Source organism: Anopheles merus, chromosome 3R, assembly GCF_017562075.2.
Source record: "Anopheles merus strain MAF chromosome 3R, AmerM5.1, whole genome shotgun sequence".
NCBI classification, from domain to species: domain Eukaryota; kingdom Metazoa; phylum Arthropoda; class Insecta; order Diptera; family Culicidae; genus Anopheles; species Anopheles merus.
The window spans coordinates 33,331,564-33,345,260 of record NC_054084.1 but is presented as its reverse complement, the minus strand read 5'-3'; the positions used below and the strand labels follow the sequence as shown (position 1 = coordinate 33,345,260).

The following is a 13,697-nucleotide window of genomic DNA, read 5'->3' as shown; positions in this document are numbered from 1 at the left end:
GTTCTACTCCAGACATTGTTTTCGGATGATTCTCGCTGGTGGTGAGAACATAAGACGTTCGTACTCTTCAACCAACACCCCTTCAACCGCAACATTATTGGTATATTTTCAATCGAAAGCGCAACACCACATACAGTATGGCCTGAAACGCAACAATAAACCCAGCCAGCACGTACACATTCTCCCAGTAGCCATCTTCGCGCGTGTCCATGAACTTGAGAAATTTGCCCGGTTTGTTGTAGTAGCAGATATCCTTGGAGCAGGGAAACGCTCCCCGGCCTTCGCCGTAGATGGCCTGCAGCGAACCCTGCAGGCTGTAGCGGAAGAAGGAGGTGTACGCCACATACCCGAGGTATTCGTTCATTTCGTACGGTTTGACAAAAAAGCCCGAAAACAGTAGCGACGGTATGCTGAAGCAGGGCACGAAGAATGTTGCCATCTGGATGTCGAACGCGGCGCCGGAGAGGAGTCCCACCGTTTGGGCGAAGATGCCGAGCAGGAGCAGTACGAGAGCGAGCTTGCCGAACCGTTCCCATTCGAGCGGTTGGCCGGTAAGGTAGTACGCGATCGCTAGAAACACTGACGGGCAGATGAGCTGAAGCGGCAGATCGGCAACGATCTTGGAGAGGTAGTACGCCTCCAGCGAGTACCAGTTGTTGAGCCGCTCCCGCACGAACACTTTGGTTTCGAGTGGAACTAAAAAAAATGGAAAGAGAAAGAGAGAGACGGGGAGTTAGGATTCAGTTAGGATAAATACAAAAACAAATATGACTTTTAAAACAACAACTCACAGGTGATAACACACGGCATCGCGTTACCGAAGAAGATGAACAGCTGGAAGAAGAACAGGCAGGCACCGTTCACCATGACCAGCGCCCCATCCTGTCCGGCTTGATAGAAGACGGCGCCGAGCAAAAATCCCACCAGTATGTGGGCAATAACACGCAGCTGAGCAAAAAACTGGAACATCACAGACGAAAAAGCCGATACCAGAATTAGACTCATCTGAATATTCATGAACCATTTAAAACCACTCGAAAAGCTACTCACAAAATCTCTCGAAGTCACCCGCAACGACCTACGCAATAGTACGTAAAACTGTCTCCACTGGGAGACTTGATATCGGCCGCGTCTTTGGCGATTTGCTTCCGTCGCCACGTCAATATCTTCGTCCAGCGGCTCGCTCTCGTCCTTGATGTTGTTTTCCTGCCGTGTCTGCTTCCGGTCGATCGCGTCCAGCTTGCCATACCGATGCACCAGCTGCTCCAGCTCACGCAACGGCTTAGACGCTACTTCGAGCGCTGCAAGAAATAATAACGCTGATAAGCCGGGGCTCATCCAAACAAAAACAATTGTGCGAATGCGACCCTACCAAAGTCGGCCCGGTTGTAGAACTTCGGACACTGGTGACCGGCTTCCGCAAACATGCCGACCATACCGTCCAGTGGGCCACTGTAAATGCAAACACCGCCCGCCAGCAGATAGAGATCATCGAACAGCTGGAACAGGCTGGAAGACGGTTGATGGATGACGCAGACTACGGTACGACCCTCGGCTGCCACCGTTTTCACGTAGCTTATAAGCTCCATTGCGGCCACACTGTCCAGCCCGCTCGTTGGTTCGTCCAGCAGTATTATGGGTGGATTGCTGACCATCTCAATACCGATCGAGAGACGCTTCTTTTCACCACCGGAAAGCTTCTTCACCGCCGTACGCATCGCATTGTCCAGCCCGAGGATGTGCAGCACGTCGTTCACCTTCTTCTTGCGCACCATTTCTGATCGGTTCGGCATCTTCAGCTCGGCAGCGTAGTTCATCGTTTCCAGCACGGTTAGGTGGTCGATTAGGTTAAAGTCTTGTTGGATGTAGACACATTGCTGGCGATACCGGCGCCTGTCCAGCATGTACCCATTCACCTCGATCGTACCGATGAACCCAGTCTGTCTGTTGGAGTGTGGAGTGTGGTGAATTATGATGTGAAGTTCGTCATCTATCACTCTTCAGCCTACCTTAACCCGGAAAGGATGCTCAGAAGGGAAGATTTCCCAGCTCCGGATGGACCCAGCACTGCCACCAACCTGCCTGGCTCAAACCGTCCCGACACACCCTTGATGATGTCCTTGGGCCGCCCGCCATTCCGATCCTTGCGTCGATAGCAGATGTTGCGGAAGGTTAGCGTTAACCTCTGCCCCAGTACGGCATCGTCCACATTAAGTGCAACCGCATCGACACACTCACCGTCCGCCAGCTCCATCGTTGCAGGCCAACTGTTCGTGTGTGGGGAGTGGGTTGACACGCAACCAGCACAACCACCACCTAATACTTCTACTCTAGTCGTTGTTGTTGATTAGCAAACAGCAGAGAATGTCTACGCTAATGATCGAGCGAAACTTGCTCTCGGAACATTGATCGGCGGCATTGATTGATGGAACACTTGACACACTGGCGACACTTTTCTTACTACTTACAGCTCTACGATAATGGTAATGTGGTCCATTCCGTTCACTTCAATTGCAACAACTCATCTGCACCACGGTTCACACACGGTTGGCTGACTAACGCGTCCAACCGCTCACGCTCGACGCTCCAATGCAACTGTCGGCAAACGCTGCTCTGGACGAGCGCGCGCGAATCGCGGTCCCGGTCTCCCTTCCCGCAAGGCTTACTCACACCGTTGATCGGACTCGTGTTCCAGCGCCACCTCAGAGAATCAGAGGCTCGACTGCCCTTTTTTTTCGCGCCCAGGACCTGTATGTGTGCCAACCATTGGAAGCAGCTTCTAACTCGTTTTCCTTCACTGTGAGAGCTACGGGTGGACCTTATTGATTTAATCAATATCGTTTTCACACACGCACACGGTAATCGGTTACGCGGAGCATAATTTAAACGCCCGAGCACGTAACGAAACCCCGCGAAAGGGGTGAACGGTGTTTATCAAACTCTGGCGCATTTAGAATTAGCTTAGCGGTAACGCGTGGCACCCTACTCAACAATAGTGAGAATTTGCGAGCGCTTCAGATCAGATGCAGTGGGTAAGAAGTGTGATGAACATTTTGGTTGTTTTCTTTTGCGTGGGATAAAACTGTCGCTTAAGAGAATGTTGGTCTACATTCTAGGTGGAATAAAGCGCGAAGAAATGATCGTGAGTTTTAAGATCGATGAGATCATCCAGGCCATCCAGTGCCTGTTGCTCAAATTCTGAGCACAGTAATTTGCATGCGAACATGGATTTTTATTGTGATATCTATCTGCTTCATGTTTATTTTCCAATACGCTCGTAATTTAGTCTATCTTCTCAGTTTATCTATTATCATGGATGGGATTAGATCCTCCCTTCTGTACCATAGTATAACAATATACTCGCTAGCGTAGTGCCATTTATCGCAAAACAGGTTATTAGGATTATTAAGATTTCGATTGAATTTGACTGTTGCAGTCCACTAGTTCTCCAAACAAAACAATTGTTGTGTTTTTCAAATGAAAATTTGCTTCAAATAATAAATAAAACATAAATTATTTAAACAAAAACTCACAATCAAACGGGTGTATAACCTGTTCTTTGAAACATGCTTTGAAATATAATCCGAATGGACAAAATTATCTTATATCTTATAAAGCACAAGCTTGAAAATAAAGCTCCACAAAATCAAATTTTCAAAACATCCTTCTACAAAAATATGAAAATTATGAAAAAATTGATTGAAGCAATTGAAGCAATAGGGACCAATAAATGTTAAGGCATTGAATGAAAATTTGTTTATAGAAAACATAATTTATTTGAAAGTGAATGAGCATGTATTGGGCATGAATTTACTGATTATTTTTTTAGATTTTTTTGTATTTATCACAATTTATTGTCAATTACAATTGAGACCATTAGCATCGAGAATAAGTGGAATAGCCGAACCGGAGTGAATTGATCTATTCGGATACAGTAAGCAATTCTACAATAAATTGTATCATTTATAGAACTTGATTAATATTTAGGAAAAGATAGATCTCTTATAAGAGAGTTACTATTGAGAGTTCTCTGGATTTCTGCTACGATACTGTCCATCATTTTTTTCTTAATTTTTATTTTATTAACAGTTGTTTGGAAAGTGCTAGAACGATGCCATCGTAGGATATTGCCATCGATAGATCTTGGGCCAATTAAAAAAAAATCAAGAAGCATCTAAAGAACCTTGAAAAATCTTGCCTCTGAACAACATAATGAACACAACCCATTAAAACTAGCGCTAATAGACATTTCTTTCACATGAACGCTCAGAATTCGCTCTTAAAACCATTCGTAAAAGGCGCGCTATATTTACATCACATATCACATGATTACTTGCAAACATTATTCAAAAACAGCTTACCACCCTACGAAGCAGCAAAAAACGTAACCAGCATGCTTCCCAATTGTGCTTCTTCTCAATTTTTTGGATTAGTGGCCCGCCCTCGTTTTACACCGTGCAAGCTAGGCGAGAGATATGAGCCGTGTTGAGTTGTACGCACACTACCTCCCTCCCTCCCTCTAAGGGTACGACAACCATTTAGTCTTCTGCGTTTCTTAAATGCTACTGTTGCGACAAGCTGATCTTCCTTTTCCGCCTCCATGCAAAACAAAAAGCGCCTACTCGCACCACCTTACAACCTTACAATAATAACGCAAACGCTCCTTCCCGTGCTACTACCATCTACCGTAAAATTTGTATTCCCCTCGGGGTGGTGCGCACCCCTTGCTTTCCAATGCGATGGAATGTGAGAGTTGTGAGCGAAGCTGGCGGCCCCCCAAAAAAAAAGCTCTGTGTGACGGGACGGGAGGCGGTGCAAACTGACTAGCTTCCTAGCAGAATTGGGGACAGTTAAATCTTATTCTTCATCCGGTACTGCATCACGTAGAAGGCGGACACCCGAAAGACGAAAAATATCACACCGAGCGCTATCACAGCCTCGACAAAGTCCGCATCGAGCATGTCGACCTCCTTCAGGAACTTCTTTGGCAACACAAAGTGACAGTACGTTTCGTCACAGTCCATCCGGGGCCGGTCGTAGCCGAAGATGGCCATCGCGGCGCCCTGCAGCGCGTACTTAAGGAACGAGATGTGGAACAGCCAGTGCATGATCGGGTGCGCATCGGTCAGGTGTATGAAGAAGCCGGAAAATATCAGGAACGGACAGATGAAGAAGGGTCCAAAGATTGCGCCGTTCTGTTTGAGGAATATTAGAGTGTTAAAGCTTTTACAGATTCTCATTCTCTTTCGGGCGCCTCTGTTTGGCTTACCTTCACGTCAAACAGTGATGCGACGAGCAGGCCGAGCCCCTGCGCAACCCAGGCGACCATCAGACAGATCAGGGTAAACAGTCCGACCCGAAACGCTTCCGGCGGCTGGCCAGTCATGTAGTACGTGATGAGTATGTACGTGACGGTGCAGAGCAGCTGGATCGGAATGTCGGCCACCGTCATGGCAATGTAGTACGCCCGCAACGAGTACCAGCGGTTAAAGTGCTCCCGCGTGATGATCGGCAGCTCGAGTGGAACTGTTTCGGGGAAGAGAAAAAAGTGTCACTAAATTAGAAAAGCCCCATAAAAACAAAACAAATTGCGTGCTTTCTACTTACACGCCATGGTCATTGAGCTGAACGCGGTAAACATCAGAAACATGATCGAGAAGAACACGTAGTTGTAGTTGTTGAAGATCTGCGCCGCCTGATTACCGATCCCGAAGTACAGCATCCCGATCAGTGGCGCAATCAGACAGTGGATCGCGAACCGCATCGTCATCAGCGACCGATCCCGGCTCAGTATGAGAAAGGTGCGGAGCAGCAGCAGCGAAAACTGCCGGCAGAAGCTGGTGGTATAGATCTCATCCCGACCGCACCACCGCTCCGGGTTAAACGACAGCTTTTTGGCGAGTTTCTTTGGCGTGGCCAGCACGGGCGAGACGGGCCGCTGCTGGTTGCGGGCGTCGTCGTTGTCGTGCTCGGGAAACAGGGGCATCTCGAGGAGCACCATCGGTCCGTCCGGGGACGATTCCTTGATCGGCAGCAGCTTGCTCTCGAACGTCGGCGCGAACGGTTCCGGATTGCGGTAGAAGTTGCTCTGCCCGTTCATCATCTTTTCCACCAGGCTGTCGTTCAGCCGGCCATAGTCGTGCGTTGCTATTTCCAACACTAAAATAAGATAGTCAAAAGGTTATAATTAGAACGGTGTTTGAGTTTATTCATCAAAAATAAACTCATTCAAACACGAATTATCAACTGGTTTGGCAAGTTTATCATCAAATAAGATTCAAATGTCTATTTCTATAGAACAAAAATCTAGTATCGATCAAGATCAATTTCAGGTACGACTGGTCTTGCAATCCTGAATCTATGGATTACAAGACCAGTACGAGTGCAACTCTGTTACATATTTTGCTGAAATCATGTTGCTAAGCAAAATTAGCAAGTAACAAAAATTCTATTAAAACCTTGTCACCACCTTGTTGTTTACTCGTAGCAAGGGCGTTTCATGGACACTTAAAACAAACAGACGATCAGCGCCATCTATGTGTCAGACTTATGAAGCTTTGCGCTCTAAGCTTTGAACGCCCTCCCCGTTTAGACAAGAGAGAACCTTTTATAGGACATACGATAGACAGAGCACCAAGGTATCTTCGTATGCAGATGGATTTTAACCACTAAAACTCTCTTGTGCCTCAAGGAATACTGGCCGGATCGCCCGCTAGAGCATTACTTCGACCAAGCTTTGAACGCCCTTGGTGCCATGACAATTACACTGCTGACAATATTTATATTCCAATTGTGCTTTTGATAAATTGTGTTTGATAAAACGGAAAGAAATTGTGAGCATATTTTTTCAAATCAATTCTACATATTTTACATACAAATCTTCTTCTAATATTTGCTTTTGTATGTACAAAAAAATCCCTTTTGGAATCGAAAATGACTAATCAAAAACAGACAAATTTTTGCCTGTAATGTTCCCCATATCAATAACGCGCTTATCTTTCACTGCTCTACCCGGAACGTTCCAGTGTATTATCTATAGTGCAATATACAGTACCACGAGCAGTTTAGCCACCTCATCGTGAGAAATTGGAAGAAGCTCAGAAGACCTTGCTCGATCATAATGCTTAAAAAAACAACCATCAAAAGTACGCCCATTAAGCTAGTGCAAACGCACCCCGCCAAATACTTACAGTAATCGGACGGATTGTAATGCTCCGGGCAGACGATGTCGAGCTCCTTCAGGAACGACACAATGTTCCCGGTGCCACCGGTATAGATGCATTCGCCCTCCGCGACAGCGTACAGATGGTCAAACATGTTGAACAGCAGCGCAGACGGTTGGTGTATCGTGCAGATGATCGTGCGGCCTTCGCGGGCCAGCTGCTTCAACAGTGCGACACACTGCGTGGACGTGGAGCTGTCCAGGCCGCTCGTCGGCTCGTCGAAGAACATTACCGGCGGATTGTTCACGATTTCCAGCGCGATCGCTAGCCGCTTCTTTTGACCTCCGGATAACCTTCCGGTGCGCGTTTTCTTCGCCTCGTGCAGCCCGATGGCACGGAGTATTTCGTTCATCTGAAACAACAAACACAGAGGTGAGGTGAGATTTCGCAGATGTGCACACATTCGGTAACGCCGGCTACTGTTACGCTTGCACTTACGCGAATCTTTTTGCTCGCCGGGCTGAGTTCGGCTCCGATTTTGAGATTGGCGGAGAAATGCATCGCCTCCAGCACGGTCAGATGGGGCTGCAGATCGTGATCCTGCATGATGTAGGCGGACATCCGCCGGAACCGTTTCAGATCCCGCGGCTGCTTGTTGACCAGAAGTTCGCCCGTGAAGCCACCCTCACTGGGGGAAAAGAGGAACAGGAAACGCATAATGGTGATTATGATGGCGCCAAAAATATGTTGATTTAGTAGGCATGTGGCGGTCGGTGTCGGTGTACAAACGATAAGCCAGTAAACATAAATATGTACCGTGGGGGAAAAAGGGAGCGATACTGATACTATTTCCTCATCAAACTGTTTGAAGAATTCCGTGCCGTGAGATTAGAAAGCGATCGGCTATGGCGCCACCCCTTGGAGGTGTCATTCTGAAGGTTCTCAATGACCTTTCCAGCGATCTCGCTCGCCGTGACTCATATCACAACCAACCAGCGCCCTTTGTTTGTAACCACTGGTGTACCAAGAACCATAACAAGGGTTTTATCCTATGCGACATGAAGTCGTCGTACAGTTGCGCTAGCAGAGCTCCATTTCATATGACGTCATACACTGCACTACACTGCTGTAGGCTCTGTATGGTGGAGTCAGTCGAAGTCAAAAGAAGACGCACGCATATGGTCTAGCAGTACAATGCCTCCCGCGTGTCCGATTAGCAACCGTTCAAAGTGTCAATCAACCCCTGGATTCATCGATCACCACTAATGACCGTTTACTGCGGGGTGTGCGCGTTTGTAGCGGCTTATTTTTTCTACACCCCCAGCTCCAATGTTTCGCAGACCGAAGATTAAACACCTCCGTCTACGGCACGAAACGCGCACAGACTAAGCAATCGGACAATGGTGATTTCAAAGTGCATCACCTCTCCATTCCTCTTTGTTGTTAGAAGCTCCGTGGTAGGGTAGGCAAGACGTGTTGATGTTTATGCTGGACCTATAAGCTGTGTTTAATCCAAGAATCGTATTCGAAGGCTCGTGTTCTAGGTTCTCTTGGTAACAATTCCCATAACGGCAAAAGGTTACATCCGAGGCTATGATTGATGAACATTATAGGAAATAAATTCTACCTCCTCAACTGTCCCGTTTCTTGGTTATAAAGTAACGATCACCACGTAGCAGGAAGTGCAAAAGCTTCTCCCGATGATCGATGCCGAGCGCCTTTTTTCAGAACTGGCTACACGTCCATACGTCTAGAGTCGTCGAAGTCACCGCACCTCAGTCCCAATAAACCTGCTATTAAATGCAAATAAACTCGCACTGCAAAACTTACGTAAAGCCCGCCAAAATGTCCAGCAGGGTGCTCTTGCCCGCCCCGGACGGGCCCATGATGGCGGTTAGCTCGCCGGCCCGGAACTCGCCGCTGATATCTTTCAGTATGTCCCGACCTGCGGAAGATAATGGGATACGATACGGGTGGTTATAGATAGATAAAACACATAGCACGCGCCTGCATGCATTGCATTTGGTAGGTGTAAAACTGGGGAGGTTTTAACCTTCGCCCGATAAACGGTAAGGTGTCAGTATTGGACGAAAACAGGAAACTGAAACATGGTTGGTTTCGTCATTTCCAGCACAAATTGGGGATGATGAAACACTACACAAATGGGATTTACGATGTGTCGTTATGAGATAGGGGGGAAACTAAAAAGCCTGATTGAGGCCTAAAGTTGGGCAATAAGTTTGGGTTTAAACATTTCATCAGGGGTGACGGTAAAGATGAGTGGCGGAGGAATAGTTCTAGAATTTGCACGCAGATTGTGAATACACGCTTATCGACCGATCGAAGACATTACGTTCTCATCGAAAACCTGTTTTTTTTCTCACATAAGCGAAACAAACGGTTATGCAAGTCACATATATTTGTACATCATTAACACGCATGATCAATTGCTTGGAATATACTATACCGAGACTTCACACGCAACAAACTAGCATCTTGCAACTTCTAATTCCAGTGTCGTCGCCTACGAGACGGACCGTTAGACTTATGTGAATGCTTTCCCAGTTGCTCCTACGCAAGGGAGTGGTATACTTAGATATTATTCTTGGAGGTGGCCGTTCCAGAACGCACCTCGCAAAGTAGTCCCAGTCCTTTTGTTGATTCAAAGATTTCATTCTGGTTCGGTTTATGGTTTCATATACTTTACTGTTCATTTCAATTCCACTGTCTGCCACGAGGGACGGTAAATGATGATTAAATTAATCACAAAATGAAAAGATCTCTTCTGTTCGGGATGTTGAAATGATCCAATTTCGTTCCTTTTAGGTCCGAAAAAATCCCAACCCTAAATTTGGCTCCCTGGTTCACAGTTCAGGGATTGATCTTGAATACATTGACACACGCACACATTCTCCTCGCTCTACGCTACCAGAACCGGTTATCGATGCAAAGCCAGCGGAAATCCATGCAATAACTAGGCCAGTCTTCAGGCCACCAGTGCAGGAAAGTTATAAGCCGATCAGCTGCTTCGGTTGCATTTGCTTTAGCTAACCTACGCTAAACTCCAGCAGAACAAACCAACCTCTAGCTTAGAAGAAGGCATCACACATTCAACGCAAAGCAAATGTGCCCAGAACAGGTTTTCCACGAGCAGAAGTTGGAAGCCGAGAGAGGTTCCAAGCTGGACTCAAATTTCAAACCTCCCGTGCTCCCGTACTGCTGGAACTCCGCCAAGGGAAGAACGCCGATCAATAACATCGCACGCCGTGTTTCTTATTCTCCTCTCCTCAGGTAATATTCAACCGCTACTTGTCAGAAACCGGTTTCGAATCAAGACATTGTCGTCGCGTTGATGAAGAACACACTGGAGAGTGCATCGCAAACCAGCAGCAGCGCAAAGGGTTTTTTGGGACATCGAAACTTCAAAGAAGGATCTAATTCTAGAGCACGTACAGCACACAAATACATGTGCACAAACTACGCCCAAGGCAGTACGATTTGTGGGTGGAATCATCATCATCATCATCATCTAACCTCGTGATCCTCGTGATCCTCCAATTGAGCTCAATTAAAACAATCGAACGAACGTATCTGTGACCGCCGGCCGTTCGTCTTCGCTTTGAAACAGCGGCTGAGCGCATTTGCTGTCCTTGCCTTGGCAAAAAAAAATTGGCACACGGGTCAATGTTAGCTGTGGGGAACGGAAAGATTATCATAAACTGTCCAGTTCCCTGGCCGCCATGGGAATGTGTCATCACAAGCATGGACTTGCGATTGCTTTAAGCGACAAGCTGGAGAATATATTTGCGTACATCAGATGCGCATCTGAATGGATTGGTGTTGTCTGTCGCTACTACAATGTACAATCGTATCAGGAATTGCAAATCTTCCTTCAATCCTGCTCTGTACACCTGTTGCCAGTGGCCGAGAGACATTAACCTAATTTTATTTCCGCGATGGTGGACTTACTCTTGACAGCTTTGTACGGATGACCTTCGGAAAATCATCCAACACTTGCAAAGCGCGTGTTCCCGATCGTCAAAAAAAACAGAGGTTATGTGCGTCATAAATGTTTATATTCTTTCTCCCATCCCCGTGACGAATGAACCACGAAATATACCTAACCTAACGCAATTCGGTAAGCGTTAAGAACGCCTTGGTTCGTTTTACGTTGTTTGCATTCGATTCGTTTCGAAAAAATGGGGTTGTTTGTAAATTGCATTAACTGCAGTATGGAATAGGAAATTGGGTGCATGCCGTATTTGTAAGAGAGAGAGAGAGAGAGAGAGAGAGAGAGAGAGAGAGAGAGGGGGGGGGGGGGGAGAAAGAGTTGTGGTGTTTGGTTCTGCCACACGATATCAATTCGCAAAAAAGGTGGAGGTTGACCTCAAACTTGTGGTCCGCGTGTGCACGCTGAATGTACAAAAATCAACGCTTTTGTGTGGTGAAATTGATCGAGCTGCCCGATTCTGTATCGATTTATTTTCGTAAACAATTATTTACAACACCCATTCTTTACACATTCCAAGCATCTCCAACCTTCACAGCCATTCAACAATCATATCAAACAAGCTTGACGTAAAATTATATTAACCGTTTGCTAACGTAATCGCGTCGCGAATCTCCCGTACCGCAACGTAGTTGCACCCGGGCGCGCGTGCTCATATGCTTCGCGCCGCAGCTCAAACGCACACACATGCACATGAAATGCAAAATATTTTATTTAAAATGCAGCACGGTGCGCCGTTTCGTCGCGCTTCATTGCGCAGCGAGCGATACTTTCGCGTGTGCTTCCATCAAGCGCGGTTTATGCCCCGCGATGGAGTGCACATTCGCTGCACTTGTCGGTGTGTAGCACAATGGAATCTAAGGGTGACGATCATGCACTAAGGGACGAATCAGGGAGGCAGAGCATGCTCGGCAGAGAGCAATGAAATGGTTTCATTTTCTAACGACACCACATCTTGTTAGCTTTGGATACAAGGGAGTAGAATTTCTGCCATTGCTCCCAGTGGCTGTGAAATTCAATGCTCAATGCGTGATGTTTCCCAGTCGAACTTATCAAGCCCTGCGCGAAATGGAGCGTAATTACAGCGCGACAACGAGGGCCAATCGCTCAGCCCTATCGGCGATTAAAAGTTTGCAAGCAACTGTTTGCTAACGCGCTCAGCAATCAATCCCCTCCATCGCAAGACATTCGAACTCGCGGTGACTAAGAAAACATACCAACCGGGAAGTCAAACAATTCGTCTGCCAGCACACAAGCGCACCGGGGACACCGTCGACCGGAACGGCTCTCTGGCGGGTTTGATTATCAATTCTATTTTTTTCCTCGGTGCGTTTGTGTGTGTTTTTTTTTTTGCCGGTCGTGAATTTGCAAAGCGATGCGTCGTCCCATTCAGGGTGGACGGGGTTATATTAGAAAAAAAACAGCAAATACGGCCACCATCGGATTGATAAGTGGTAGCCAAGTGGTGCGGCCAAGCGAGCTGTACGCACGGGGCGGTCAAGAGCACAGTGGGATGAATAGTTTTAAGGTCAGCAAAATTTTTTAATTTGAATTAAAATTAATGTAACATGTAAAAACCTCCAAACCATCGCCTGTGATACGTAAAATCGTCGAAGATCGTAAGCTCTATTGGTCCAAAACTAGGTTGCTTGAATGACAGTTGGCTCTAACCTAGAAGTTTAATCGAACAAAATGCCTTCGTTCAGTTCCATCGAACGACAGCTCAAAAAGGAGCATAAGATCGAGGAAGCTGAATTAAATTGAATTTTTCTTTCAGTACAAAGAAACATGATCGGTCAGTACTGCGTACATTTTATACGAATAACCGAGGTAAAGAGATTGGGAGACGTAAATAAGTTCATAGATATATTTAATATTAAACTTCAGTTGAAGAAAATAATGGGAAAGTCAAGACATTAGCCCAAAACAGTCAGGACGATCATCTTGCATATAGAGAAACCCTTAAACTAAAGTACTTATATGATTCTGACTATTCAAAAAATTCCTATAAGCTATGCCTATCCTATAAGCTTGTATCAATATAGGAAGAAATAAACAAACAAACAAATATATCGAAGAGGAAGAATCCTAAGCTGAAGCAAGAATGCGAGTCCTAGTCCATATTAAATCTAAAATTGACTCCATGCCCATCCTAGTCCTGATATTTTCCGACGTGTTCGTACGAATCCAAGTATTGTTAGCGAGAGCGATACAGATTTGGATTTCAACAAATGCCAGCTTCAGAACTGTACAACTTTGGTAAAATACTGCAAAAGTAGCCACTAATCCATCTCCAAAAATAAGACAGAATGGCTGGAAATGACTAAAAAACATATTCCTTTTACTTTCTACGAATTTGGGTGTAAAAAAATACAATTTCATTTTTCCTATTGCCAAACCTAACACCATACACTGTATTTGCAAATATCAACATGCCCCGCATATGCCACCGTCGATTGAGATACGTGCGCGAACGCCGGCATACACACAGACACGCGCAACGCAGTGCCCCACGCGCTACCCTA

The 13,697-nt window shown here is 46.2% G+C and overlaps 2 protein-coding genes across 2 annotated transcripts in view; both read right to left on the bottom strand.

Moving 5' to 3' along the window:
• Nucleotides 1-50: 50 nt before the first annotated feature.
• On the bottom strand, nucleotides 51-2,936 carry LOC121595554 (ATP-binding cassette sub-family G member 4-like). Its single transcript, XM_041919600.1, has 5 exons — nucleotides 2,010-2,936; nucleotides 1,373-1,944; nucleotides 1,051-1,301; nucleotides 792-960; nucleotides 51-696 (listed from the first exon to the last, which is right to left on the bottom strand). The coding sequence occupies exons 1-5, from the start codon at nucleotides 2,252-2,254 to the stop codon at nucleotides 95-97; spliced, it is 1,839 nt and encodes a 612-aa protein (XP_041775534.1). The 5' UTR covers nucleotides 2,255-2,936; the 3' UTR covers nucleotides 51-94.
• Nucleotides 2,937-4,284: 1,348 nt separating this feature from the next.
• LOC121595625 (ABC transporter G family member 33-like) overlaps nucleotides 4,285-13,697 on the bottom strand; it is a 35,061-nt gene continuing 25,648 nt past the window's right edge. Inside the window, exons 12-17 of the mRNA XM_041919716.1 lie at nucleotides 8,994-9,108; nucleotides 7,662-7,851; nucleotides 7,191-7,575; nucleotides 5,608-6,159; nucleotides 5,270-5,526; nucleotides 4,285-5,195 (exon numbers count right to left, since the gene is read on the bottom strand). Coding sequence (XP_041775650.1) covers nucleotides 4,851-5,195; nucleotides 5,270-5,526; nucleotides 5,608-6,159; nucleotides 7,191-7,575; nucleotides 7,662-7,851; nucleotides 8,994-9,108 — 1,844 coding nt within the window. The 3' untranslated portion in view covers nucleotides 4,285-4,850. The remainder of the gene's footprint in view (nucleotides 5,196-5,269; nucleotides 5,527-5,607; nucleotides 6,160-7,190; nucleotides 7,576-7,661; nucleotides 7,852-8,993; nucleotides 9,109-13,697) is intronic.